This window comes from Molothrus ater, chromosome 20 (genome assembly GCF_012460135.2).
Source record: "Molothrus ater isolate BHLD 08-10-18 breed brown headed cowbird chromosome 20, BPBGC_Mater_1.1, whole genome shotgun sequence".
Taxonomy (NCBI): Eukaryota; Metazoa; Chordata; class Aves; order Passeriformes; family Icteridae; genus Molothrus; species Molothrus ater.
In genome coordinates, this window is record NC_050497.2 from 8566991 (window position 1) to 8591152 (window position 24162).

Genomic DNA, 24162 nt, shown 5'->3' on the forward strand with positions numbered 1-24162 from the left:
TTGCTCTGTGCTGACACTTGCTGGAGGCAGCGGGGCAGGGCAGGGGCAGGAGGGATGGAGAGGAGGGATGCAGGGATCCCAGATATCCCAGCTGTGGGGTCACCAGGCTGCTGGCACCTCCTCAGAGCCCTCTGTCCTTCTGGGGGGGACACTGGTGCTCCCTTTTAGGGAGGGTTTGCTCAGCACCTCTGAATTGCAGCAGGGTTTTGGGCTGGTTTGGGGATGTTGGCTTCACTTGTGGGCGGTGTCTGAAGTGGAACCCTTGCCCTGTTTTCCCCTGGGACAATCCCAAATCCACGGTTGGCTTGCCTCCCTCAATGGGATCACCTCACTGGCGCTGTCCCTAAAACCCTGCCATGTTCCCACTGCTCCCATTGATGAACATCCATGGGAACACGGGAGGTTTCCTGCCAAGGAGAATCTCCAGATGTCCCCAAGGCCCCAGCTCGACATAAACCAGCAGATAAATATGGGAAGATGCCAAGGATGTTTGCATCCCAAATGGGCCAATTATCCCTGACCCTTCCCCCTGGGGAGGAGTGTCCTGGGGAGCAGAGCCTTGGTGCCGTGTGTGCTCACAGCAGCCCCCCAAAAGCCTCCTGCTGCTGTGGGCTGGGATTCCCTGCACCCTGATTAATTCCTGGTTTAGAACCTGTCACACCAGAATGTGCCACCACTGGTCCCAAAAAGGATGGGTTTGGGGCTGTCCATATGCTGGGAGCTCAACAAGAATGGATTTGGGGCTGTCCATATGCTGGGAGCTCAAGGAGGATGGGTTTTGGGGCTGTCCATATGCTGGGAGCTCAAGGAGGATGGGTTTTGGGGCTGTCCATATGCTGGGAGCTCAACAAGAATGGGTTTGGGGCTGTCCATATGCTGGGATCTCAACAAAGATGGATTTTGGGGTGTCCATAAGCTGGGATCTCAAGAAGATCCATCCAAAATCCATCATTTTGAAGTGTCTATATGCTGGGATGGATTTTGGGGTGTTCATAATCTGGGATCTCAACAAGGATGGATTTTGGGTTTTTCATATGCTGAGATCTCAAGGAGGATAGGTTTTGGGGTGTCCATGTGCTGGGATCTCAAGAAGAACCATCCAAAATCCCTCATTTTGGGGTGTCCACGTGCTGGGATCTCAAGAAGATCCATCCAAAATCCATCATTTTGGGGTGTCCACGTGCTGAGATCTCTGGGGTTTCCCTGAGGACTCGCGTGTGGAACTCGGCCCTAACTCCCACCCAGTGAAATATTTCCATGGCTGCAGCTGCAATGGCCATGACCATGACCTGAATTCCTCCCTGGTGAGGAGCTGCAGAGCCTTTTCTGTGGTGGCAGCAGCAAATTCCCCCTCTCACATCCAGCTGCAGCGGGAGCCAGCTCTTCTCTGAGCTTAGAAACGCTGTGGAGCTGAGTGTGGACACCAGGAAAGGGCAGAGAACGGAGCTGGCCGTGCATTTTTTGGTGCAGAAGCCCTGATGGAAGCAGGGCTGGGGCATGGCTTGCTGCTTGAGGTTATTTTTTGCTGCTCTGGGCTTTGGGAGTGTGGTTTTTTGGGGCAGGAATGCCTGGATTTTCCTGCAGACATTTCAGATTCGTTCGGCTCGGCTGGAGTGGGGTCAGCTGAGGCTTTTGGCACCAGAGCCTGAGAACAATTTAGGGTGACCCCAAAGCAGCTCCTGCTGCTCATCCACAGATTTTTACAGGATTTCATCCCTTAGGAAAAATGTCCCTGTTTGCCACAGGTGAGCTGGGAATTGCTGACTCCACCTGAGCTGCTTTATCTCAGAGATAAAAGGGACAGAGCTCTTCCCAAACCATTCCCCTGATACCTTCTCGAAAGCATTTCCAAGTGGATTGGGAGTTTCTTTCCTGCCTTTTACATACTCATGATGGGGAAAAAAAAAAAAACCAAGAAACCACCAAACCTTAATTTTCCTGAGTGCATGATAGATCTGATCTAAAGTGATGACAAAATATTTAGATTGAAGAGGTTGGAGTAACAATATCCCAGAATTTTTCCCACACAGTGATTTCCTACGTTCACAGAGGAAATCACAGCGTGCAGTCTGCTGGAAAAAAAAAATCACTTAAAAACCACCTTGCAACTTGATTGCTAACTTCTTGTCAAGCTCTTTAGGGCCAGAAACAGCTTTTTTCCTCAAGCTCCAGCACCATCGAGGCTGGACAAAGTCCAGGATTTGCTTTTTCCCTGGCTCTGAGCACAGGGAGAAGGGGAAGGTGATGCTGGGGAAGGTGATGCTGTGCTGGGGCTGATGCTGGCAGTAAGGGCTGGCCTGTGGGATTTGATTACACATTATTTGGGATTTAATTACACATTATTTGGCTTTTCCATGATGCTCTGCACCTCTGGGAGAAGTCATCCAGAGGCAGTGCAAACCCTCCAGCTCTGGGATGTCTCCATGCAGCAGCAAGAGCTGAAATATTTAAGAACAGCTGAAGCACCGGGCATTTCCCTGTGGACAAAATGCCTTTGTGGATGTGTCTAATCCCTTTTTTTTCCTTCCTCTTGCTCAGGGAATGCTGGTGGAAGGCCCCCCTGGTCCTGAAGGCCCAGCAGTAAGTGGCATTTTCCCCCTGCTCCCTGGGCTCTGTTGCTCCCATCTGCCACACACGTGCACAGAGGGAGCTTTGGGGTGGATTTTGTGGTGCAAAAACAAACAGAGAGCTTTTCCTGCTGCTCCTAGAAATCTGCTACAAATAATAACACATTTTCTCTCGTGGCTTAGGGGTTTTTTTTCCCCTTTTCTCTGCCAGGGCCTTCCAGGACCTCCAGGACCAACTGGACCCGTGGGCTTGATGGGTGACCCAGGGGAGAGGGTGAGTGCCCATGGCTTTCTCCTCTTTGCTGGAGTTTGGGTGGGTTGCTGGGGCTGTGGGGTATCCCTGGAGCCTTGAAATCCTGTAGAAATCTTGTTGAAATCCTGTTGAAATCCTGTTCACCCTGTGAGAGCAGCTCCCAAAGGGGCTCGTGGTGGGACACAGGGCAGGGCAGGTTCCTGAGGTGCTGGGACATTCCCATGGCACCGTCCCCAGCCTGGGCACTGCCTTTGTTTTAGGTCAGGTTCTTTGTTGCCTCCTTGGTCCCTGTGGCTGCTGCACTCCCCCTTTCCCCTGCTTTGCACTGCTCCTGATGGAGCAGAAATGGGACATGATTGAGGACGAGGGGCCCTGCCTGAGCTCCATCCATCTCTGCCTGCCAGCTCAGAAAGTCAATCCAGGCTCAGCCCTGGGGGCTCCTGGGCCTGGCTTAACCCTTGTGGCACTGCACTGCTGCCCACACAGCCAGCTCTGCAGCCTGGGTTCACAGAGACAGGTTGAGCTGGGTGTGGTTTGCATCTCTCTGTGGTCCAGGGCAAGCCCCAAAAATCCTTTTTTGGCCTCTGGGTATTTTCAGAGTGCTGTTTTTCCCTGTGGCCTCATCCCTTGCTTGGTTTGAATCTCACAGTGGTCCCCTAAAATTCCTTATTTGGCTTCTGAATAATTCCAGGGTCCTGTGTTTCCCTGTAGCTTCATCCTTGTCTTGGTTTATATCTCTCAGCCGTCCAGGGCGAGCCCTAAAAATCCTCATATGGATTCTGAGTATTTCCAGGTGCTGGTTTTCCCTGTGGCCTCATCCCTTTCTTGGTTTGCATCTCTCAGTGGTCCCATAAATTCCTTATTTGGCTTCTGAGTATTTCCAGGGTGCTGGTTTTCCCTGCCTGTCTTGGTTTGCATCTCTCAGTGGTCCAGGGCGAGCCCCAAAAATCCTTTTCTGGCTTCTGAATAATTCCAGGGTGCTGTTTTTCCCCTGTGGCCTCATCCCTGTCTTGCTTGCCTCCCTCCTGTGATGCTCAGCCTCCTTCCCTGCTGCACTCCTGGCAGGCTGGATGCTGGCCCTGGGGACAGGGGACACTCCTGCTGTCATCTGGCCAGGCAGATGCAGATATTTGCTGGCCAAGCTCCCTTGGAACAGCCCTGCAGAGCCAAGCAGCAGCAGCAGCCACTCTGAGAGGAATAATTTGCATTCTAGGACAGGCTGCAGCAGTGTCCAGAGCAGAGTGTAACCCAGCACAGGGTGCAGAGAGAAGTGATGAACTCACACAGGAGCTGCAAATGTATTGGAACCCTCCTTTTCAATTAGAGCAGCTCCTCTTTTAATTTGTTTATTATTAACCCTGAGAGTGTAGCTCATGAATTTACATGACCCTTCCCTGGGTACAGTGAGGAACATTGCCTGCATCTGATAAAGAGATTTTTTTATCTGCTCTCGGGCAGGTGCAATGAATTAACAGCCCAACAATAGTCAGCTCTGTTAATATTGGCCAACACTCATTTAGCTCTGGTTTATTCATTGTAAAAAAGAAAAAAAAAAAGACAAAAAAAAAAAAAAGAAAGAGCTTTATTTATTTAAAGCTTCTTCCACGATCAGGAGGCACAGAGGAGTTTGTGTCAGCAGCAGAGCTGAGGAGCAGCCTGGGTGTGGGAGGTTCCAGAGGGCTCAGGATGCTTTGGGATGACTTAGGCAGCAGTGGGAAGGAGGAAATATGGCACTGAGGAGAGCAGGGAGCTGTTCCATGGGAGCTCCAGACTGGCAGGAAGGAAGTGGGAAAATGTGTTGTTTGTTAGGGGGTGAGCTGCAGCATTGGAGAAAACTGCAGCTCCCTCACCCGCCCTGCTGCTTGCTTGGAAATTCGGGGGCCTGGGTGCTCTGGGGAAGGCTCATCACAAAATATCTTCACCTTCCAAAGCCATCAGCCATTGAATCCCAAGGGAATCACTGCCCTGAGCACAGTTCTGCCCCTCAGAAGTGCAACAGGATCCCTAAAAAGCATCCCTAAAAATCCTCATTTGGCTCCTCAGGGCTTCCAGGCGCTGCTTTTCCCAAGGGCTCCCTTAACTCGGAGACCCCCAAAACTGCAGGAAACATCTCCTGTTATGTAATTTTCTGTCCAGGGTTGAACAACAAGCAGGGAGAGAGAGAGAGACCCTTGGTGAATGCTGAGGCTCCTGAGGGCTTCCAGGGTGCTGCTTTTTCCAGCTGCTCCCTTAACTCAGAGACCCCCAAAACTGCAGGAAACATCTCCTATTATGTAATTTTCTGACCAGGGCAGAAAAACAACCAGGGAGAGAGAGACCCTTGGTGAATGCTGAGGCTCAGCACCGTGGTCCCACACAGACACCCCATGTTTCAGTTTAACCCTTCCATGGCAATGCTACCCCAGGGTTTGCATTTCAAACGCAAGTTGAAGTCGCCATCCCTGCCTGGCTGCTGTATTTCAGCAAATCCCCATTTCCACAAGGAGAGGCACACAGATTTACACCCAGCCCCTGGCAGGCTGCATTTCTCCCAGGCATTCATGAATTTAAATTTCCAAAGTGCTTTATGGGTTTGATTTTCCTGTGTTTCGTTGCTCACCCCCCCTCTGCTGGTCCATTCCACCAGGAAAAGACCTCCCACACCCAGGCTGAAACAAAAAGAGGCATTTGTGGGTAAAAGCACTGCATCAACACTTGTCAGGAGAGATAAACAAGCTCAGCCCTGCTCCATCATAGGCAGGGCTGGAGTTATAGGAGGAGAGGGAGAGAAAAAGAAGGTTTATCATATAAAACAAGCCTGGCCTGAATGATTTGTGCCATTTCTGCTCCAACAGATGGGTCTGGGGTGGGATTTCAGTGGGGTTGAGGGCTCTGGCATGGGCCAGGCTCAGCAAACTGTGGCTGTCCAGCCTGCCTGGATGTTCTGGAGAGTTCTGCAGCCCCCCTGGGCACTGCTGGGATTTTTCCTGGTGTTTCCCTGCCGCTCCAGCCCTGGGAGCAGCGTTGTTAACCCAGGCTGGTCATGGTGCCTGGTCCTCGTGGAGGAAGAGGGAGCAGAGAGATGTGGAGTGGGGAGATCTTGCTGGAAGGGCGTGGGGCAAGGCTAAAGCACCAAATCCTTTGGTTCGGTGCTCTCTTGGGTTGTTTTATTCTAATATTCTGATTTTTAGGCACTTGGTTGCGTGTTTGTCTTTCCCACCGTTACCCCACCTCCTTTGTGGGGTGGCCTTAGGACTTCCTGGCTTTTTGGTGTCCCCCTGCCTGAGATTTTTGGAAAGATTTTGTATTTACATTTTTTGGGGGGGGCATCTGAACAGACTGCAGGCAGGTTGAGGAGAGCAAGAATTACAAAAATGTTCATTGCTTGCCCTTCCAAGAGAGCCAGTTCTCTAGAAATTGATTTATTGTTGGTGTTTCCTAACTAAAGGAGTGGCCAAGCTCTTAATCCCAACCTGCTGGCCACAAAAGGAGCACTGGGGCTTTTTTGGCCTTGCTGGGATGTGGTCAAATCCCTGTTGCCTTAAAGTGCTGTGAAAATTGCAATTAGCCACAGACATTGATGTCACCCTCATTTGCATATGGGATCGGTGGAACGAGGAGGAAATCTGGGTTAACCTCAACTTTTTGCCAGGGAAAATTGGCCATATTTGATTTTTTTTTGTGGCTTCATCAATAGATCTTTGGCTGCCCACTCGTTGCTTTAGTGCCAATTAAAGATCCTCCTCTCTGTGGAGATCCATGGATTTGGGCTGATCTGCAGCCCCTGACAGGATCACTCCATTCCAATGGAAGGAGCCTCAAAGGACTAAAATAATTTAAAAAAAAAAAAAGAAGGGAGAAAAATAAAATGACCCAGCTGATTGAGCATCTGCAGGAATGAATTTATCTCCCTCCATTTCTCTCTCACTGAGTTAGGAAGTTTCATCTATTTTTGGGGTTTTTTAATGGATTTTAACAGACCCAACTCTAAACATTGATTCTGTTGTCTTGGAGCATTGCAGGGACTTGGATTCCTCCAAAACTGCACGAGGCAGGCCCTGGAAACAGCAGGAGCAGGATGGAACAGGAGGGAATTTAGGAAATTGAAGAAAAAATTGGATTCCCACCAACTCTATCCCTGTCGTGACAATATCCTGACATAACCACAGCTGTTAATGTATGCACAGAACCAAAATGATGTTTTAGAAGTTTATTTTAATTTCTTCCTCTTTCAGGGCCCACCTGGACGCCCAGGTCTCCCAGGAGCTGATGGATTGCCAGGACCACCAGGGACAATGCTTATGCTGCCTGTGAGTGCAAACAGAACTAAAAAGGGATTGAAATGAGTCAGATTTCTTGGTTTTGCTGCTGTTTAATGCCCCTTCTTGCAGAAATCTCCCATCTCCTTTACCCCAAGGATATGTTTTCTTTGAGGGAAAAGATGGATATGGGTGGTTCCTGTTGTAAATTGACTTTTTGCTGCAAAGCACTGGAGCTCCTTCATTAGTCAAAAGCACAGACAGGTTAAAATTGCCAGAAGTGATGGATAATGATAAAAATCATGGAATATCCCAAGGTGGAAGGGACCCACCAGGATTATTGAGTCCAACTCCTGGCTCTGCACAGGACAAGCCCAGGGGTTACTGGGATGGGCTGGGATGGGCTGGGATGGGCTAGGATGGGTTGGATTGGGCTGGGATGGGTTGGGATGGCTTGGGATGAGCTGGGATGGACTGGGAGGGCTGGGATGGATTGGGATGGGCTGGGATGGACTGGGATGGGTTGGCATGGGCTGGGATGGGCTGCGATGGATTGGGATGGGCTGGGATGGATTGGGATGGGCTGGGATGGGTTGGGATGGATTGGGATTGGCTGGGCTGGGTTGGGCTGGGATGGGCTGGGATGGGCTGGGAGGGCTGGGATGGGTTGGGATGGGTTGGCATGGGCTGGGATGGGCTGGGATGGGCTCAGGGCAGTCATGCTGAATGGAGCTGCTCAGGCTCAGGCTGGGCAGGCTGCAGGGGCAGAGCTGTGACCTTGCTGTGTGCCCACCTCGTTCCCACCAGTTCCGCTTCAGCGGCGGAGGCGACGCCGGCTCCAAGGGACCCATGGTGTCAGCGCAGGAGGCCCAGGCCCAGGCCATCCTGCAGCAGGCCAGGGTGAGTGCTGGGGCCAGCTGGGAGTGCCTGCCAGGGCTCCCTGCAGCAGCAGAATCAATCCTCTCACGCCGAGGGTCAGGAAGGGGACATCGCACCATGATCAATACGATCCAGTGAAGCCAAATTTATTATCCCCAAACGAGCTATGTTTATAATAACTTTCTACTGTCCACACATCTCTGGCTAATACATGATTGGTTAATCCCAGCTGTTCACACCTCTGAAATAGAATCCTGATTGGATCTTTCAGTCTTTCACGCGTCTTGCTGTGGTTGTCTGGCCCACACATTGGTTCTCTTTTTTCTCACTTTCTCAAGCTTGCTGACAAACCTGCTGAGTCTTGATGATTCTTCTTGCATCTTTCTCAGGGATATACCGACCCCATTTCTGAACATGTCCATTATTGATTGTTTCTGAACGTGTCCATTGTCCATTATTGCAAGCAGGCTGAATTGTGCATCAGCTGAATGTGGCCATGCAAAAACTCAACCTCCAAAAAATCCTCAACAGTCCCCATTGCTGCTGGTGGAACCTCTCACCTGCCACAGGGTTGCACCTGCATGATTTGGGGTTTTATTAACCACCAGCTGATGGAAAGCTGGTTTTAATTTCTTGCAGATCTCTGGCAGACCCGCTGGCTTTGGCATATTTTTATTTTGAGGGTCCCTATAAGCAGTTGTGCTCAAAGCATTTTCTTATTTTTGTATGGTTTTCCCCCCAGTAAATCCTCCTAATGAAACCTATGTCACAGATGGAAGCTGTTCCCAAAATCTCAACAGGCAGATTTGTAATTTAATATGTTTATTTGGGAATACATGGTGGCCATGCCTGGAACATTTCTTTCCTTGGATGGCCTTATTGATTGATGTCCAAATCATCCCTGGCTCCCTGGTGCAACAAGATTGGCACACTCCCAGCACAGCTCCCGCTCCCTGCCTGGATGGGCACCTCAGTGGGAAAGGCTCTGCACTCATCTCTCCAAAATCAAACTGCATTTTTAGCCAGTGGAGCTCTGAAATTGTTCTCCCCTGGAGCTCGTGGGAGCTTTCCTGAGTGCCGATGTTAAAAACCAGAGATTGGGAACCCCACAGTTCCCAAACTGCTCTGTTTGCCCCAAAGGGACCCAGTTCTGCTGCAAACACACCCTTGCCATGAAGGAGAGCATTTTTTAGGGTGGCAGTTCCCAAAGGGGCACAGCTTTGGGGCTGTTTTATTTGGGGACAGCTCCAGAGCTCACATCTGGCTGCAGCTGGGATGTGTGGCTGGAGCTGCTTTGTCACTCTGAGCTGTCTGCAGATTTTAACACAGATTTTTTGGGGGGCTTAAAGAAGCTAAAAACTCAACTTATTTCACCTTTATATGGGATAAACTCCATTGGGCTCTCCCCCCATGGGTGGCACCTGCCCCTGGTGCGTTTTTAAGGAAGTGTTTGCCTTAACTGGGAGTTTTCTGCTTTCCATCCTTTTCCAAAGGAGTTGGATTGGATTTTTTACAGATTCAGGCAGAGTCCTGATCCTCCCAGCCACTGCATTTTCCTGTCCATTAACCTTGTGCTGCCAATAATATCCTGGATTATGTTCCTGGTGTTACCTTGTCAGTCTTAATTTCCAGCCTGCCCAGCGTTTTTCCATCAGCATTTTATTTTCCTGGGAAATAGAGGGTTTGACCTGAGAAACGTTTCATGAGAAGCACCTGCTTTCTCCAGCTCTCTGCTTTTGTTCTTTTATTTTTTTCTTTTCCCTGCTGAAAATTGTGATTTACCAAAAAAATAAATAGCCTCCCTCCCCTCATTCAAAGTCCCTTTTTATTTAAATTTTCATGTTTGGGGAAAAAAAATTAAAACCCAAATAAATCATGGGTAACTTTTGGGCTATGGATGAAAAGTTGAATATTTCTAGAGAGGACAAAAATCAATTTTTTTGTGAACTTCAACATTTTGGCTGAAAATCGTGATGCAGGAAGGGAAATAAATGTCATTTTTGTAAGGAACTACAGGATATGACAGGATTGGAAAACAAGGTCCTGCAGCAAGCATAAGCTTTTCCTATTTTGGGTTGGTTTTTTCTTTTTTCTCGTTATCACTGCTGTTAATTGCATTATTAGGTTGATTTATCCCTTTAAAATTTGGCTTTCATTAGGCACTGAATGTTGTTGCAGCCAGCAGTGGTTCACAGCATCTCCCTTTTAATGGGGTGTTGTAAAAAGATGCCACAGAACCCAGCATTTGTGCAATATTTCTGCCTTTCCAAGCTCAGTCACTGGGTAGATTTTAATTACTGGAGTACACAGATAATTACAACTCTCTGGAAGTGTTGGATTGTCACGAGGGAACAAATTGTCTGAGGGATGTTTTAAAGCATGGCCCAGCTCCATTTCCCACCGTGGAAATTACTGGGTTGATGCACGGTTAACACGACTCCTTAATTATGGAGCTAAAAGCCCCCTGTGTTCAGTTTGAATTGGAGCTCAGTTTGGAGGATGTTAACCAAAGGAAAAAAGGGAAAAATTCCTCTAAAATTGAACCACCAGGACAATAAAGAAAAAAATTTCTCTTGAACTGAAGTGGGGTCATAAATATTTATGTCCTCTCAGCAGATTCATGGACAGTCCAGGGGCTTTCATAGAATCACAGAATGGTTTGGGATGGGAGGGAGCTTAAAGCCCATCTCATTCCAAGCACTTCCATGGGCAGGGACACTTCCCATGACCCCAGGTGGCTCCAAGTGTCCCTGCCTGGCCTTGGACACCTCCAGGGATGGGGCACAGCAAGTCTGGGCAAGGAGAAGCTGTTTGCCCATTGTGGGTCTGGAATTCCCTGGGGATGTGGGCATTGCTCCAGGGGTCTGTGGGTGTGGAGGGAGCTGTGGCTGGTGGCTCAGTGGTGGCTTTGTCACAAGGTGAGCCCTGTTTGTCCTTCTGTTTGCAGCTGGCACTGAGGGGACCAGCAGGACCCATGGGGCTGACGGGGCGGCCGGGCCCGATGGTGAGTGAGGGAACTGGGGGAGGGAAATGGGGAGAGGGAAATGGGGAGTGGTGGAATTGGGGGGGATGGAAATGGGGAGATGGAATTGGAGAGTGATGGAATTGGGGGATAGAAAGGGTGAGTGATGGAAATGGTGGGATGGAACTGGGGAGTGATGGAATTGGGGAGATGGAACTGGGGGGATGGAATTGGAGGGGTGGAAATGGGGAATGATGGAATTGGGGAGATAGAAATAGTGAGTAATGGAACTGGGACATGGAACTGGGACATGGAATTGGGGAGTGATGGAACTGGGGTGTGGAATTGGGGAGTGATGGAATAGCGTAGATGGAGCGGGTGAGGATGGAATTGTTGAGGATGGAGCCAACCCAGCTGATCCAGCTCCCTATGGGCTCTGGATCCATGAATGGCTTTTCCTTAATGTGGAATCTTCTTCTCTGGCTCTCTTGGAGCAAAAATATAATAAATCCTCTACTCTGTCCAAAGGGACCCCCGGGCAGTGGAGGACTGAAGGGAGAAGCTGGAGAAATGGGACCTCAGGTGAGTGTGGAACTGGAGGGAGCTGGAGAAACGAGGGTGAAGCAGCCAGTCCTGCCTGGAGAGGCTGTTGGGGAGCACGGATTCAGTCACCCCGTGCCAGCTGGGAGCAGGAGGCTGTGGGAATACGTGTTTGGCTTGGAAATGTCCCTCCAAGTGTCTGAATGCAGGCTCTGGAAGTGGTTTGAAGCCAGCAGTGTAAAACTCTGCAGCTCCCTTCCTGGAAGAACACCCACGGAGGAGTCCTGTACATAAACGATAATTTGAAGTGTGGAGAATTCACTAATGCTCAGCATATTGTTCTTCCAAGCCTTAAATCCTGCACTGAGGGAAAGTTCCCATTTTCTGATGGCAAGGGAAGTGATTTATGGGATGCATCTCCACCACTTGCTAGCAAAACCTTCCCCATGGATAAACACCTGCAATTCCTGCCTGGAGATGCTCAGCCCCTTCCCTGTGTGTTTGGAACCACAGGCTCTGCTCCAGGGATTCATTTTGGAGCCCTGGTGGCCCTGGAGGGCCCCAGCAGTGCCTGAAGTGGGCACTGATCTCTGGGTCTTGAGGTGACATTTCTTCCTTGAGGTGACATTTCTTCCTTGAGGTGACATTTCTTCCTCTCTCCTTGATTCCTTGCAGGGCCCACGAGGCATCCAGGGTCCTCCCGGTCCTGCAGGGAAGCCAGGCCGCAGGGTGAGTGTCCTGGCAGCTGTGCTGAGCAGGCAGGAGCTGCAGTTGCTGCTGGAAACTGCTCCTGCTGCCAAACAATTCCTCCCATTCCTCTGCACCGAGGGCGTTGCGCAAGAGCCGGCGGCCGGGCTGAGCTCGGCCGTCCTGGGGGACACAAACCAGCATGGGAGGGAAGATCTGGGAGGGTGCAAATCAGGGTGGGAGTTAAATCTGGGAGGGCACAAGGATGGGAGTTAAAATCTGGGAGGGCACAAGGATGGGAGTTAAAATTTTGGAGGAGAGAAGGATGGGAGTTGAAATTTGGGAGGACGTGAATTTGGGAGTTGAAATCTGGGAGGAGAGTTAAAATTTGGGAGGACAGAAAGCAGGATGGGAGTTAAAATTTGGGACACGAATGAGAATGGGAGTTAAAATTTGGGACACAAATGAAAATGGGAGTTGAAAACTGGGAGTACACACAGGAGGAGGAGAGTTAAAATCTGGGAGGACAGAAACCAGGATGGGAGTGAAAATTTGGGAGGGTGCAAATATCAGGGTGGGAGTTAAATCTGGGAGGGCACCAGGATAGGAGTTAAAATCTGGGAGGAGAGAAGGCTGTGAGTTGAAATTTGGGAGGACACAAATGAGGAGGAGAGTTAAAGTTTGGGAGGACAGAAATCAGGATGAGAGTTAAAATCTCACAAGGATGGGAGTAAAAATTCTGGACACAAATGAGGAGGAGAGTTAAAGTTTGGGAGGACAGAAACAAGGATGGAAGTTAAAATCTGGGAAGACACAAATGAAAATGGGAGTTAAAATTTGGGACATGAATGAAAATGGGAGTTAAAATCTGGGAGGACACACATGAGGAGGAGAGTTAAAATTTGGGAGGATGAAAATGAGGATGGGAGTTGAAAACTGAGAGGACAGAAATGAGGAGGAGAGTTAAAATCTGGGAGGACAGAAACAAGGATGGAAGTTAAAATCTGGGAGGATGCAAAGAAGAATGGGAGTTAAAATCTGAGCAGTGTGGGGGAATTCAAAGCTGCTCATCCCACTCTTCTATCCCAGGGTTTTTTGGCTCCCTGGTACTGGGGTTGTAGCTCCACGAATGCTTTGAACTGGCTTGGAGTCCCCACTCCTGGCATTTTGTGAGGAGAATCCAGTCCCAAGAATGGATCAGGTGTAAACCCTGCTCTGTTTCCTAATTCTGATTTTTATTTCACGCCACCCTCTGGCTCACCATGACTCAACTTGCCAGAGGAAGGAACGAGCAAGTCTTGTGTGTGACCCACTTCTGCCTTCCTGGAAACAGAAACTCCCATTTTAATTTGCAGCCATCATCATTAGCATCTCTCCAAATGTGCTGGGAGATTTTATTTTCTCACATAAAACCAACGACCTCGGCCCATGTACTGACGTGGCTCCGCTGCCGTTCATCTCCCACCTCTCATTAACCCCAGGATGTTGCTTCAAACACAGAGCAGGGATTTTTCCCTCGCCAAGAGGAGCTGCCTGACTTAAATAAACCCTCTCTCTGGCCTAACTAAACCCTGTCTCAGAGCCCCATTTGTGGTTCTGTGTTACCCTCTGGATCTGACTTTGGTGTCTCTGTTGCAGGGACGAGCTGGCAGTGACGGCGCCCGGGGCATGCCAGGCCAGACAGGACCAAAGGTAGTGCCAGGTTTTTATGGATTTGGGGAATCTGCACCTTCTCTCCAGCAGGAATGAGCTGAGGGACGCGTGGAGAAGGAGCCCAGCTTGCTTGGATGAGGTTGTGAGCCGGTCCAGAGGCTCCTGTGAAGACAAGAAGCCTTCATGGGACATGGAGGTTAAGGGAGGGAAGTTAAACTCACTCCTGGAAGGCAGAATAGCAATTTTTCAATTTTTCCTTTTTTTTTTTTTTTTAATGCCACTTTTTTAACCTGCTGAATGAATTTATTTTTTTTTTAATGCCACTTTTTTAACCTGCTGAACGAAATATGCTGCAGTTGTAGAACAAATGCTTCAGAATCCCAATTACAAAAAACCAAACAGAACAAGTGGCTGGGGAGTCTCTAGAGTAGAACCACCAAAAACCACCTCTTAAGCAGGTGAGGAAATGGAGGCGTGGTGAGGAATTTTAATCCCCACTATAATTTTTTTATTGGAGACAAAATCCCTTAATTCTGCTGTGATCTGCCAGAATTATCAAGCAGGAAAGAAGCTGTTGTGCTGGAAATCCACATGGAAAAAAAGCATTTCAGCTGGGGGGAAGAGGGAAGAGTTTAGCTTCAAATGGCAATGCGGTAGTTTTTACATGAGATAATAACAAATTTTACCCTAATTTTTTCCTAATTTTCATTATCCTCTCTTTTAGTTACTGTTAATAAATTTTTCTTTATACCCTTTTGAAGTTTTAAACCTACTTTACCTTTCTCTAATCCTACCTCACAACAAAAAAGAAATACACTAATAATTAACCAACACTAAAACCCACCACACTCATTAATGCACCATCCAAAAAAAAAATCCCCAAATTAACAGAATCTCAAATTAACAAATCAAAGCACTACAGACTTGGAAGTGTTTTTTGGTTTTTTTTCCCTTGTTTTAATCCATAACTGTTGAGATAATCCCTGGTCTGATGGAAGCTGAAGGCTGAATGCCTGAGGGAGAAAATCCGTCCCTCCTTGCCACAGAAAGGAAATAAACGGGAAGGGTACTCAAATGCAGCTGGAAATGTGTTTGAAATGGTTTTAAACTGGTTTAGAATGTGCTTTAAACTGGTTTTGCTTTCAGGGTGACCGAGGCTTTGATGGCTTGGCTGGTTTGCCTGGTGAGAAGGGAAACAGGGTGAGTGCTCTTCCACTTCTGGGAGGAGGAGGAGGAGGCTGGGAGGGACTGGGACGAGGCACAGGAGAGGATGAGTGTCCCTAAGAGCCCGTGGGATGTCCCAGTGCCCTCACATCCCTCTGCAGGATCCTCCTGGGGCTGCTCCAGCTTGGGATGGGGTGGAAAAAAATCACCTTAGTGCAATGCAGCCTGAAAAACCAAAGCAAGAGGCAAAAGCTGCTGTTGGATGGGGTGGGGATGGCTTGAAATTACAATTTATAATTAAAAACGGGGGGGGAAATGGGGGAAAGTGGTTGTTTTGGCAGGCTGGGTGTCCCTCCCCTCCCTGGAGCAGAGAGAGAGGCAGCTCTGAGGGCACAGGGACCTCCAGCACAGACAGAAAAACCAAATCCGTGCCTTGGTTCGTCCCCATTCCCTGGTGGCTTCCAGAGCCAGAGCGTTTGCACCATCTCTGAAGCATTTTCTGCCTTTTTTTGTGTTTTTGCAGGGTGAGCCAGGCCCCCACGGCCCCCCAGGGGCTCCTGGAGAGGATGGGGAGAGGGTAAGTGTGCCTGGGGATTGGGAATTCCCAAGGAAAACCTGGGAACAAGGAGCAGGTGCAGCATCAGGCAGGAGCTCCCAGTCCCTGAGCCTTCCCTGCGAGGGAAGCGGGGCAGGGAGGCGGGAATTGAAGTGGAAAGGAGAATTTGGCTTTAAAGATCTGGTCAGGAAAGCCAGGTTTTGTTAAAGGGAAGAAGAAAATAGCCCAGAGAGCAAATTATCGCTCACAGTGAGCAGATGATGGCTTCTGAATTTCTGAAATCCAGAGGAAACGACGGCTTCTGAATTTCTGAAATCCAGAGGAAACGATGGCTTCTGAACTTCTGAAATCCAGAGGAAACGATGGCTTCTGAATTTCTGAAATCCAGAGGAAACGATGGCTTCTGAATTTCTGAAATCCAGAGGAAACGATGGCTTCTGAATTTCTGAAATCCAGAGGAAAGGATGGCTTCTGAACTTCTGAAATCCAGAGGAAACGATGGCTTCTGAATTTCTGAAATCCAGAGGATTGCAGTGAGATTTGGGGAGCAGAAATTTCAGGCAGAGGCAGGAATCCAAGATTGAATTGTTCACTTCTCCTCCAGCCACTAACAGAGGGTGTTTAGCAAAGCCCAGATTAAGTGATCCCAGCTCTGGTTTAAAGGGAGAGCTTAGAAATGCTGGTGTGTGGTTCAGCCTGAGGAGCCAGCGTGGATTTCCCAGCTCTCATCCCCTCCCATGGTGTTTTCCTCCCACTTTGGGCTCTGGGTGTCCCTGCAGAGCTCAGGTAATCACTCTCCACAGCCTGGGGAGGCCAAATTAGCTGTGGCTGCACAGGGCTCTGGGGCTGGGCAGAGCAAAGCTGGAAGGGGAAGGAGGAAATTCAGAATCCCAAAGGGAAAAAAGAAAATCCCAGGAGGGCAGGACTGGGAGCAGAGCAGGGAGAGGAGCACAGCAGGGAGGTTTCCAAGGGTGTTGGCTCTCCTAAGGGGAGCCTCAGGTTTGGGGTGAAAAATAACCAAGGGGAAGCAGCATTTGATCATTTTGGGGTTTTACCCCAGCAGATATGGGAGAGGAGGGAGGAAACTCTCCTGCCATGTTTTCCTTATTCCATGTGAGGCTCCCATCCCACCAATTTCAGCAATGCCAGGTTGGATCTGGTGAGAGAGGCAGGAATGGAAGGAAAACACCAGGAGAGCAGAAACCCTCATGCTGGAGGACCCAAAGCCTTTAAAAATGAACATTTATGGAAACCCTTGCCAGCCTTGCTGAGCTGTGTGGGTTGTCATGGCAAAATCTCAGCCTGGAGGGATTTTTGGGATGCTCCATTGGTGTTCTCAGGTCATCCTTCATGAATTCCCAGCTGGAATGACTGGGCTGCAAGGGGTTGGCTCACAGGGTGACCCTTTTGCTGCTTCTGGTTTATCTGAGGGGCTCTGATTTGCCCAAACCCCATCCCCACCCTGCCTTGCCATTCAGTTTGGTCTCAAATCTTGTGGGTTTTGGCTCACCTGCCCTGAGCTGTGTCTACAACCCCTTGTGTGGTGGCAAAATCACTTTTCTAAACATCAGCAGGAATTCTGAAGGATCCTCAGGCCTTTCTAGTCCCTGGTAAACTCAGTTTTAGTCCTCAGGCTTCCAAGGCCTGGAAACCCTGTCAGTCCTGCACAAAAACTGCTTTTCTGTGTAAATATTATTACAAAAGGACAAAACCCCCTGTGAGGTTGAATTAAATGTGGATTTTTTTCTGTCTCTTGCTGCTTCTCTCTGTGTCTCTGCTGCTGCCCAGGGAGATGATGGAGAAGTTGGACCCAGAGGTCTCCCTGGAGAACCTGTGAGTATCCCCCTCCCCTTTCTGTGCAATTGGGGTGGATTTGGGGTGGAAAAGGCATTTCTAGGGCTCTCATGGGGCAGCTTTGCCCTGAGATCCTGCAGGGATTGAACTCAGCTTGAAGCTCCACATGAACAATTTGAGAGTGGCCTGTGCTGGAACAACTCTGCTTTGTTTATTTTCATTAATAATTTTCACTTATTTTCATTCCTGCAAAGGTGGGAGTTCTTTTGCTTGTTTGTTAGATGGGGGTTTTTTTTTAATGAAAAAAAATCTCATTGATTACTCAGAGAAAATCATAACTGTAAATATAAAACTTAAATTAATGTAACATTTTTCCTGCCTGTATCCTTCTCTCTGCTTTGGGATTGAGGTAATCAGGCTGGGGTAGAAATTAGGTGCGGCAAATAAATATAAAATACGTTTGTTTTTTTTTTGTGTCCATAGCAAATTCCAGTGAGAAAAGGGTTTGATCTCAGGGCAGTGGCATCTCCACCAGTGTCACCAGTGTCAGTGACTCCTGATAAACCTCAGGGTGAAACCCTGGCAGGATTGAGCTCAGGGAGACTTTTCTGTCTGACTCCAGTGGGGTCAATATCCTGCTGCCAGGGCACAGAACTTCCCAAATCTGCTCTCTGCCAGTGTTTGGGGCCCAGGTGCTGCAGAGCAGCTGCAGGAGGAGCTGGGGGTTCCTGGTCTCAGGATGGATGGATGGAGGAGATCCCACAGGGCTTGGACAAACCCTTTGGGCCAAGCCATAGAAATGCTTTCAAGGAGAGCCCCACTAAAAAAAAACAAACAGGGAGTCAATGAAATGCTCTGAAAAGGCATTTTCCCCCTAATACTGAGTATTTCTGAGTATTTCTCACTTCGCTGGCAATGCAAACTGCTCGTGCTGCCTGCAGATTTCTGTGTGGCTGCTGGTTTCATCCTGGATGCATTTCCTCTGTTGTGAAAAGAACATTCCCTACCACTTCTCTCAAAATCCCTGATTTTTGTTGTGCACGGTGGCCTGAGCTTAATTGATGGGAATTGCTGGGCACAGTTCATGGGAGAGAGGGAAGGGTTGGCATTTACAGACTCGCTGGAACTAAATTATAGACAAGATGTCTGATTAACTTCTGGGAAAGATTAATCAACTCAGCTATCTCCTTAGCACATGTCCAAGCAATAACTTATGGCTTATTAACTTCTTAAAAGCATTTATGTGCTCAGGTAACACGGCAGCAAAAGAGCAGCTTAAATGAGGGTAACACACACACGCAGGGAAAATTTATTTTTATTTTAGCAGCACGAGTAAAAATCTCTGGGATGGCCAGGATAAAGGATTCAGTGGCATTGCATTTTGCTGTAAATTTACAATTTTGCTCTAAATACACGCACTCCAAAGCTGGGGGTTTGTTCCCTCTGCCCTCAGCCAGAAGAAAGTCATTCCAAATGTGGCTGAAAGCAGTGCTGGGACTTCAAAATGGGTTTGCCTTCATCCTGCTCCATTTCCTTCCAGTTGCCCTCACCAGTGGAGTTTCTACTCTGGGTTCATGCAAGGCCTCAGCCCAGGAGGTCTCCAGTGGCTGGGATGGACCCTTGGACTCATCCAGTTTTTGCTGGAAACTGCAATTTCCTTGCAGGGTCTGAATTCCCCACGACCTCCAAGGCATTTCATTAATGTCTCCTATTCCACCCTGTAACGTTTAATTTTAATTCCTCAGCCCTCATTTTAATTCCTCAGCCCTCTCTGCATCACAAAAAGGAGGCTGTGGAATGTTTGGGCAGGCAGATAAATCTGCCCATCAGTCAGGAATGATTTTCTTCATTCCGTGGCAGGGAAGGGGCTGTGATTAAAGTGAGCTCCCAGTGGGTGCTCCCACCCCTTTCCTTCCACTCCAAATCCCCTGAAGGCTCCAGGAGGGGCTGGGCTGGGATTTCCAACAATTTGCAGGCATTCAAACTCTCCTGCCATGTTTTCCTTATTCCATGTGAGGCTCCCATCCCACCAATTTCAGCAATGCCAGGCTGGATCTGGTGAGAGAGGCAGGAATGGAAGGAAAACACCAGGAGAGCAGAAACCCTCATGCTGGAGGACCCAAAGCCTTTAAAAATGAACATTTATGGAAACCTCTGCCACCATTGCTGAGCTGTGTGGGTTGTCCATGGCAAAATCTCAGCCTGGAGGGATTTTTGGGATGCTCCATTGGTGTTCTCAGGTCATCCTTCATGAATTCCCAGGTGGAATGACTTGGCTGCAAAGAGTGTGGCTCACAGGATAATCCAGGAGTAGGATTAAATTAATTTTTTTTTTTAATTTTTTTCAAGGGAAATTTGTTACAACCCAAGGAATAAATGCCTGTAGTATAATTATAATTATTAATATTTATATTTTTATTTATATCTATATTTATATTATTGTTTATATTAATGTTTATATTTATACTTATATTATTAATCATCATTTATGTTTATACTATTTATATTTATAATATTTATCTTTATATTTAATTTTAACACATATAATATTTAATATTTATATCTATATAATAATTTGATATTTATTTTATTATCTATATATAATAATATTTTATTATTAATATATATTAATTTTATATTTATGGTTATGGTTATATTTGTATTTATTTTTATTTTTATTTTTATTTTTATTTTTATTTTTATTTTTATTTATTTACTGAAGGGTCTGTGCCCACAGGATTTCTCTCCCAGTTTGTAGCTCAGGGGAGCTGCTGCAGCACCTGCAAGCTCCTTCCAAACCCCGCTGTGTCCATGCCCAGCATGATGATCATCCTCAGATGGGAATCCTAACCCAGTTTTTCCCCCTACAGGGACCCCGAGGATTGCTGGGCCCCAAGGGACCCCCAGGACCCCCAGGGCCCCCGGTGAGTTCCCTGCTGCCCTCCCCAGAGCCTTCCAGACAAAACCCCAACCTCAGCCACCCCAGCACAGCCTCCAGCTGCAGAATTTGCCACATCTGGGCAGTGGAAAGCAGTGGGGTCCCAAAAGGAGCTGGCGGCTCTGCCTTCCCCCCATCCTCAGTGCTGTCACGTCCGTGCAGCGCAGATTTGCCCCACCTGAGTAAATATGAACTCCTTGCTCAGGCTGGAGGGGAGGAATGAGAGTTATTAACACAGAGCCTTTGCCATTAACTGCTGCCTCGGGGCTCTGAAGCAGCTCCTTCATCTTCCAGGCCAGGGCATGTGGGATTTTATCCAGCAGATCCCATCCCTGGAAGTGCTGATGCAGGAGCTGTCCCTAAATCTCTGCTGCTCTGGGATCCCAGACCTTAAAATCCCAACCCCAAAGCTCAGGGGGTCACTGCTTAATCTGAAGCAGCTCCTTCACCTTCCAGGCCAGATCATGTGGGATTTTATCCAGCAGATCTCATCCCTGGAAATGCTGATTCAGGGGCTGTCCCCAAATCTCTGCCGCTCATTGGAATCCCAAATCTTTAAACCCCACCCCAAAGCTCAAGGGGTCAGTGCTGAATGGGGAACAATTTTGGCCTTTCAGCCCTCCTGGGACGTGAAGAGCTTTGCTGTGAGCTCCTGGTGCTGCTGGGGTTCAGTGAGGACTCAGGGTTTGCTCCCAAAGTGTCTCATCTCCCACGGATGGGATGCTACACCCCGCAGGATGAAAGATTACCCTGGAGAAAAGGAGGCTCAGGGGAATCTCATTCTCTGCAGCAGGCAGAGGGTTGTGGGGAGGGGGATCAGGCTCTTTTCCCAAGTAACAAGAGACAGGATGAGAGGAAAAGTTGTGCCAGGGGAGGAAATTTCTTCCTGGAAGGAGCTGCCAAGCAGTGCCCAGGGAATGTGGGGTCCCCATCCCTGGAAGGGCTCAAAGCCCACGTGGATGTGGCACCTGGGGACGTGGCTGGGTTTGATGGTTTTTGATGATTTTGGAGCTGTTTTCCAACCTGAACAATGCCATGGTTCTGAACTGGTGCCATGGGGAGGTCTCCATGCTCCCCTCTCAGTGCAGGTGCCCAGGGAGTGTCAGTGCCAGGTGAATTTTGGTGTGGCACTGTCCCCTTCACCAGCCAGGGGTTGTTCCCTCTTTTCCTGTGCCACCCCATGCCCGTGGGATGCAATCCAGCCAGGATTGCCTCAGCCTGGGGCTGCCCGTGCCTCCCAGGCAGGATAAACCAAAGGGGAAAGCACTGAAAGGACTTCCAAAATTCACCTGGATTCGTGGAATTGGCTGCTTCACCAAACACCTTTAGGAAATTATTCCCTTCCCACGTGGTCCAAAGGGCTTCTTGATTTTTTAAATTATTTTTGTGGCAGTTTCCCTGCTTTTGTGGTGTGAAATAATGTGATATTTTCTTACTGCTGTGTTTTTTAAATCCTTTCAAAGGGTGTGGCTGGCATGGATGGACAAACAGGTCCCAAAGGGAATGTGGTAAGTCCTCCCTGCAAATTTTTACAGGCAGTTCAGATTTTCTATAGGGCAAAATGCAAAATTCTCTTAGATTGCATTTGCTAATTGCTTTTTAGCCTGGTCTAGATTCCTATCAAAGCACCAGGAACATCTTCCTGCAGCAAATGGATGTTAATTTATTGTAATTTCTGGCGGAATTACACGTCATTTCTCCATGAAAGATGAAACATTTTCCTTGAGATGCGTGCTGAGCTAATGAACATCAAAATAGAGACATTTAACTGAGAGGGGGAAAAAAGATGGGATGGGATGGGATGGGATTGGGATGGGTAGATGGGATGGGATGGGATGGATTCCCTGGAGAATAAATGCAGACCTGTGGTGGTGTTCACAGGACGAGGGAAGAGATGAGAATCTTGACTCCCCGTTTCAGAAGGCTGATTGATTATTTTATGATTTATATTAAAAGAAAATGATATATTAAAACTATACTAAAAGAATAGAAAAAGGGATTTCATCAGAAGGCTTGCAAGGAATAGAAAGGAATGATGATAAAATCTTGTGACTCTCAGAGAGTCCGAGCCAGCTGGGCTGTGATTGGCCATTAATTAGAAACAACCAACATGGACCAATCAAAGATGCACCTATTGCACTCCACAGCAGCAGATCATTATTGGTTTTCTTTTACTCTGAGGCTTCTCAGCTTCTCAGGAGGAAAATCCTGGCAAAGGGATTTTTCAGAAAATATCATGGCGACACAGACCAGGAGGTGTTAGAGCCTTGCTCAGCTCTTTTGGGCTGGAAATCCTTGGGGAGGAGTCAGTGTGCCTGGAAATCATTTCCCCCTTCCTTTTCCCAGTGGGAAAAGCTGTTCCAGGAGCCCTTGGAAGGTCAGAGAGGGCTCGGGGAGGGTGTGGGTCCAGCTCAGGTGTGTCCAGCAGTGGGAATGCAGGGGCACAGCTGGGGTAAGATGCAGGAACTGTGCTCCCATCTCACCTTTCCCTCCTGCCCTTGTCTCCTCCCAGGGCCCTCAGGGCGAGCCAGGGCCCCCAGGACAGCAGGGGAACCCCGGGGCTCAGGTAAGAACAAATCTCCTTCTGCACAGCTGGGAAAAACAGGGGGCAGAATTCAGCACCAGAAAGGGGAGCAGCATTTGGAGAGATTTGGCTTGAGGAAACATTTCCAGCCCCAAAAATCTTCCTGCCAACCCTCCCAGCATGGGATCCCCCAGCTCTCACCTGGCTGTGGCACGGCCAGAGCGGCTCCAGGCGGCCAAACCCCATCCTGTGGGATGTTTAACACTCCCAGTGCAGCTCTGCAGAGCCAGGTGGACAATGCACATCTCCAGGCTCTCCCCGTGGCTCGCAGGGAATCCTGCTCCTCAGAGCATCCCTCCTGCCCACAGCCCCTGCAGCTCTCCAGACGTTTTACTGCCCCTCACAAGACGTTTTGGGAATGAATGGAGCTGGGCAAATCCCCAGCCCTCACAGGCACTAAAATAATGCACAGCCAAGATGCATTTGGAAGGAATAACTTGCTCCTTTACAACCTCAATTTTAATTTTTTTTTTTTGGTTTTTCACAGGGTCTCCCAGGTCCGCAAGGCGCCATCGGTCCCCCAGGAGAGAAAGTGAGTTGAAATTCAGCTCTGGATTCTCCTCCCTCCGCCATGGATTTGCATTTTGCTCCTTCAGCTGCTCCTTTGCCCCATCTGCAACATCTGTTTGCAGCCGTGGCCATGAAAGTCTAATGCTCTCATTCCAGACAGAGGAGAGCTCAGGCCAGCTCAGTTTACCTCTAATTCATCATATTTGCATTCATTTCCCCTCTGAGGAGAAACATTTTGAAGGCAGCCTATGGTAAAACATGAGGAGAGGATTGAAAATTGATTTTTTTTTCTGTGGGTTTTGGGAGTCTGAGTGGGATGATAATGGGGAGAGCCCATGGATCCCTTCCCTCTGCCTCTGATTTTCTGGCTGTCAGCGTGGGGCTGGTGCTGCCCTTGGACCAGCAGGGTTTAAAGGGGGAGAAACTTCCCCCAAGAGCTCTGGAACCAGCAGGGTTTAAAGGAGGTGAATTTATCCCAAGAGCTCTGGGACCAGCAGGGTTTAAATGAGGAAAAGTTTCCTACAAGAGCTCTGGGTCCAGCAGGATTGAAAGGGGGAAAAGTTTCCTACAAGAACTCTGGGACCAGCAGGATTTAAAGGAGAAATTTCCCCCAAGAGGTCTGGGACCAGCAGGATTTAAAGGAGGAAAATTTCCCCCAAAAGCTCTGGGATCTGCAGGATTTAAAAGGGGAGAACTTTACCCCAAGAGCTCTGGAACCTGCAGGATTTAAAGGAGGAAAATTTCCCCCAAGAGCTCTGGAACCTGCAGGATTTTTAGTGGGAGAACTTTATCCCAAGAGGTCTGGGATCAGCAGGATTTAAAAGGGGAGAACTTTAC

The 24162-nt window shown here is 48.5% G+C and overlaps 1 protein-coding gene across 2 annotated transcripts in view; it reads left to right on the plus strand.

Annotated features, from left to right (window-relative positions):
- Positions 1-24162, plus strand: part of COL5A1 (collagen type V alpha 1 chain) — a 134191-nt gene that overhangs the window by 64732 nt on the left and 45297 nt on the right. For both annotated transcript variants that reach the window (XM_036394064.2, XM_036394065.2), the window contains exons 10-24: positions 2539-2580; positions 2779-2841; positions 7035-7109; positions 7866-7958; positions 10885-10941; positions 11428-11481; positions 12115-12168; positions 13765-13818; positions 14926-14979; positions 15467-15520; positions 17288-17332; positions 20164-20217; positions 21695-21739; positions 22744-22797; positions 23303-23347. In XM_036394064.2, coding sequence (XP_036249957.1) covers positions 2539-2580; positions 2779-2841; positions 7035-7109; positions 7866-7958; positions 10885-10941; positions 11428-11481; positions 12115-12168; positions 13765-13818; positions 14926-14979; positions 15467-15520; positions 17288-17332; positions 20164-20217; positions 21695-21739; positions 22744-22797; positions 23303-23347 — 843 coding nt within the window. The remainder of the gene's footprint in view (positions 1-2538; positions 2581-2778; positions 2842-7034; positions 7110-7865; positions 7959-10884; positions 10942-11427; positions 11482-12114; positions 12169-13764; positions 13819-14925; positions 14980-15466; positions 15521-17287; positions 17333-20163; positions 20218-21694; positions 21740-22743; positions 22798-23302; positions 23348-24162) is intronic.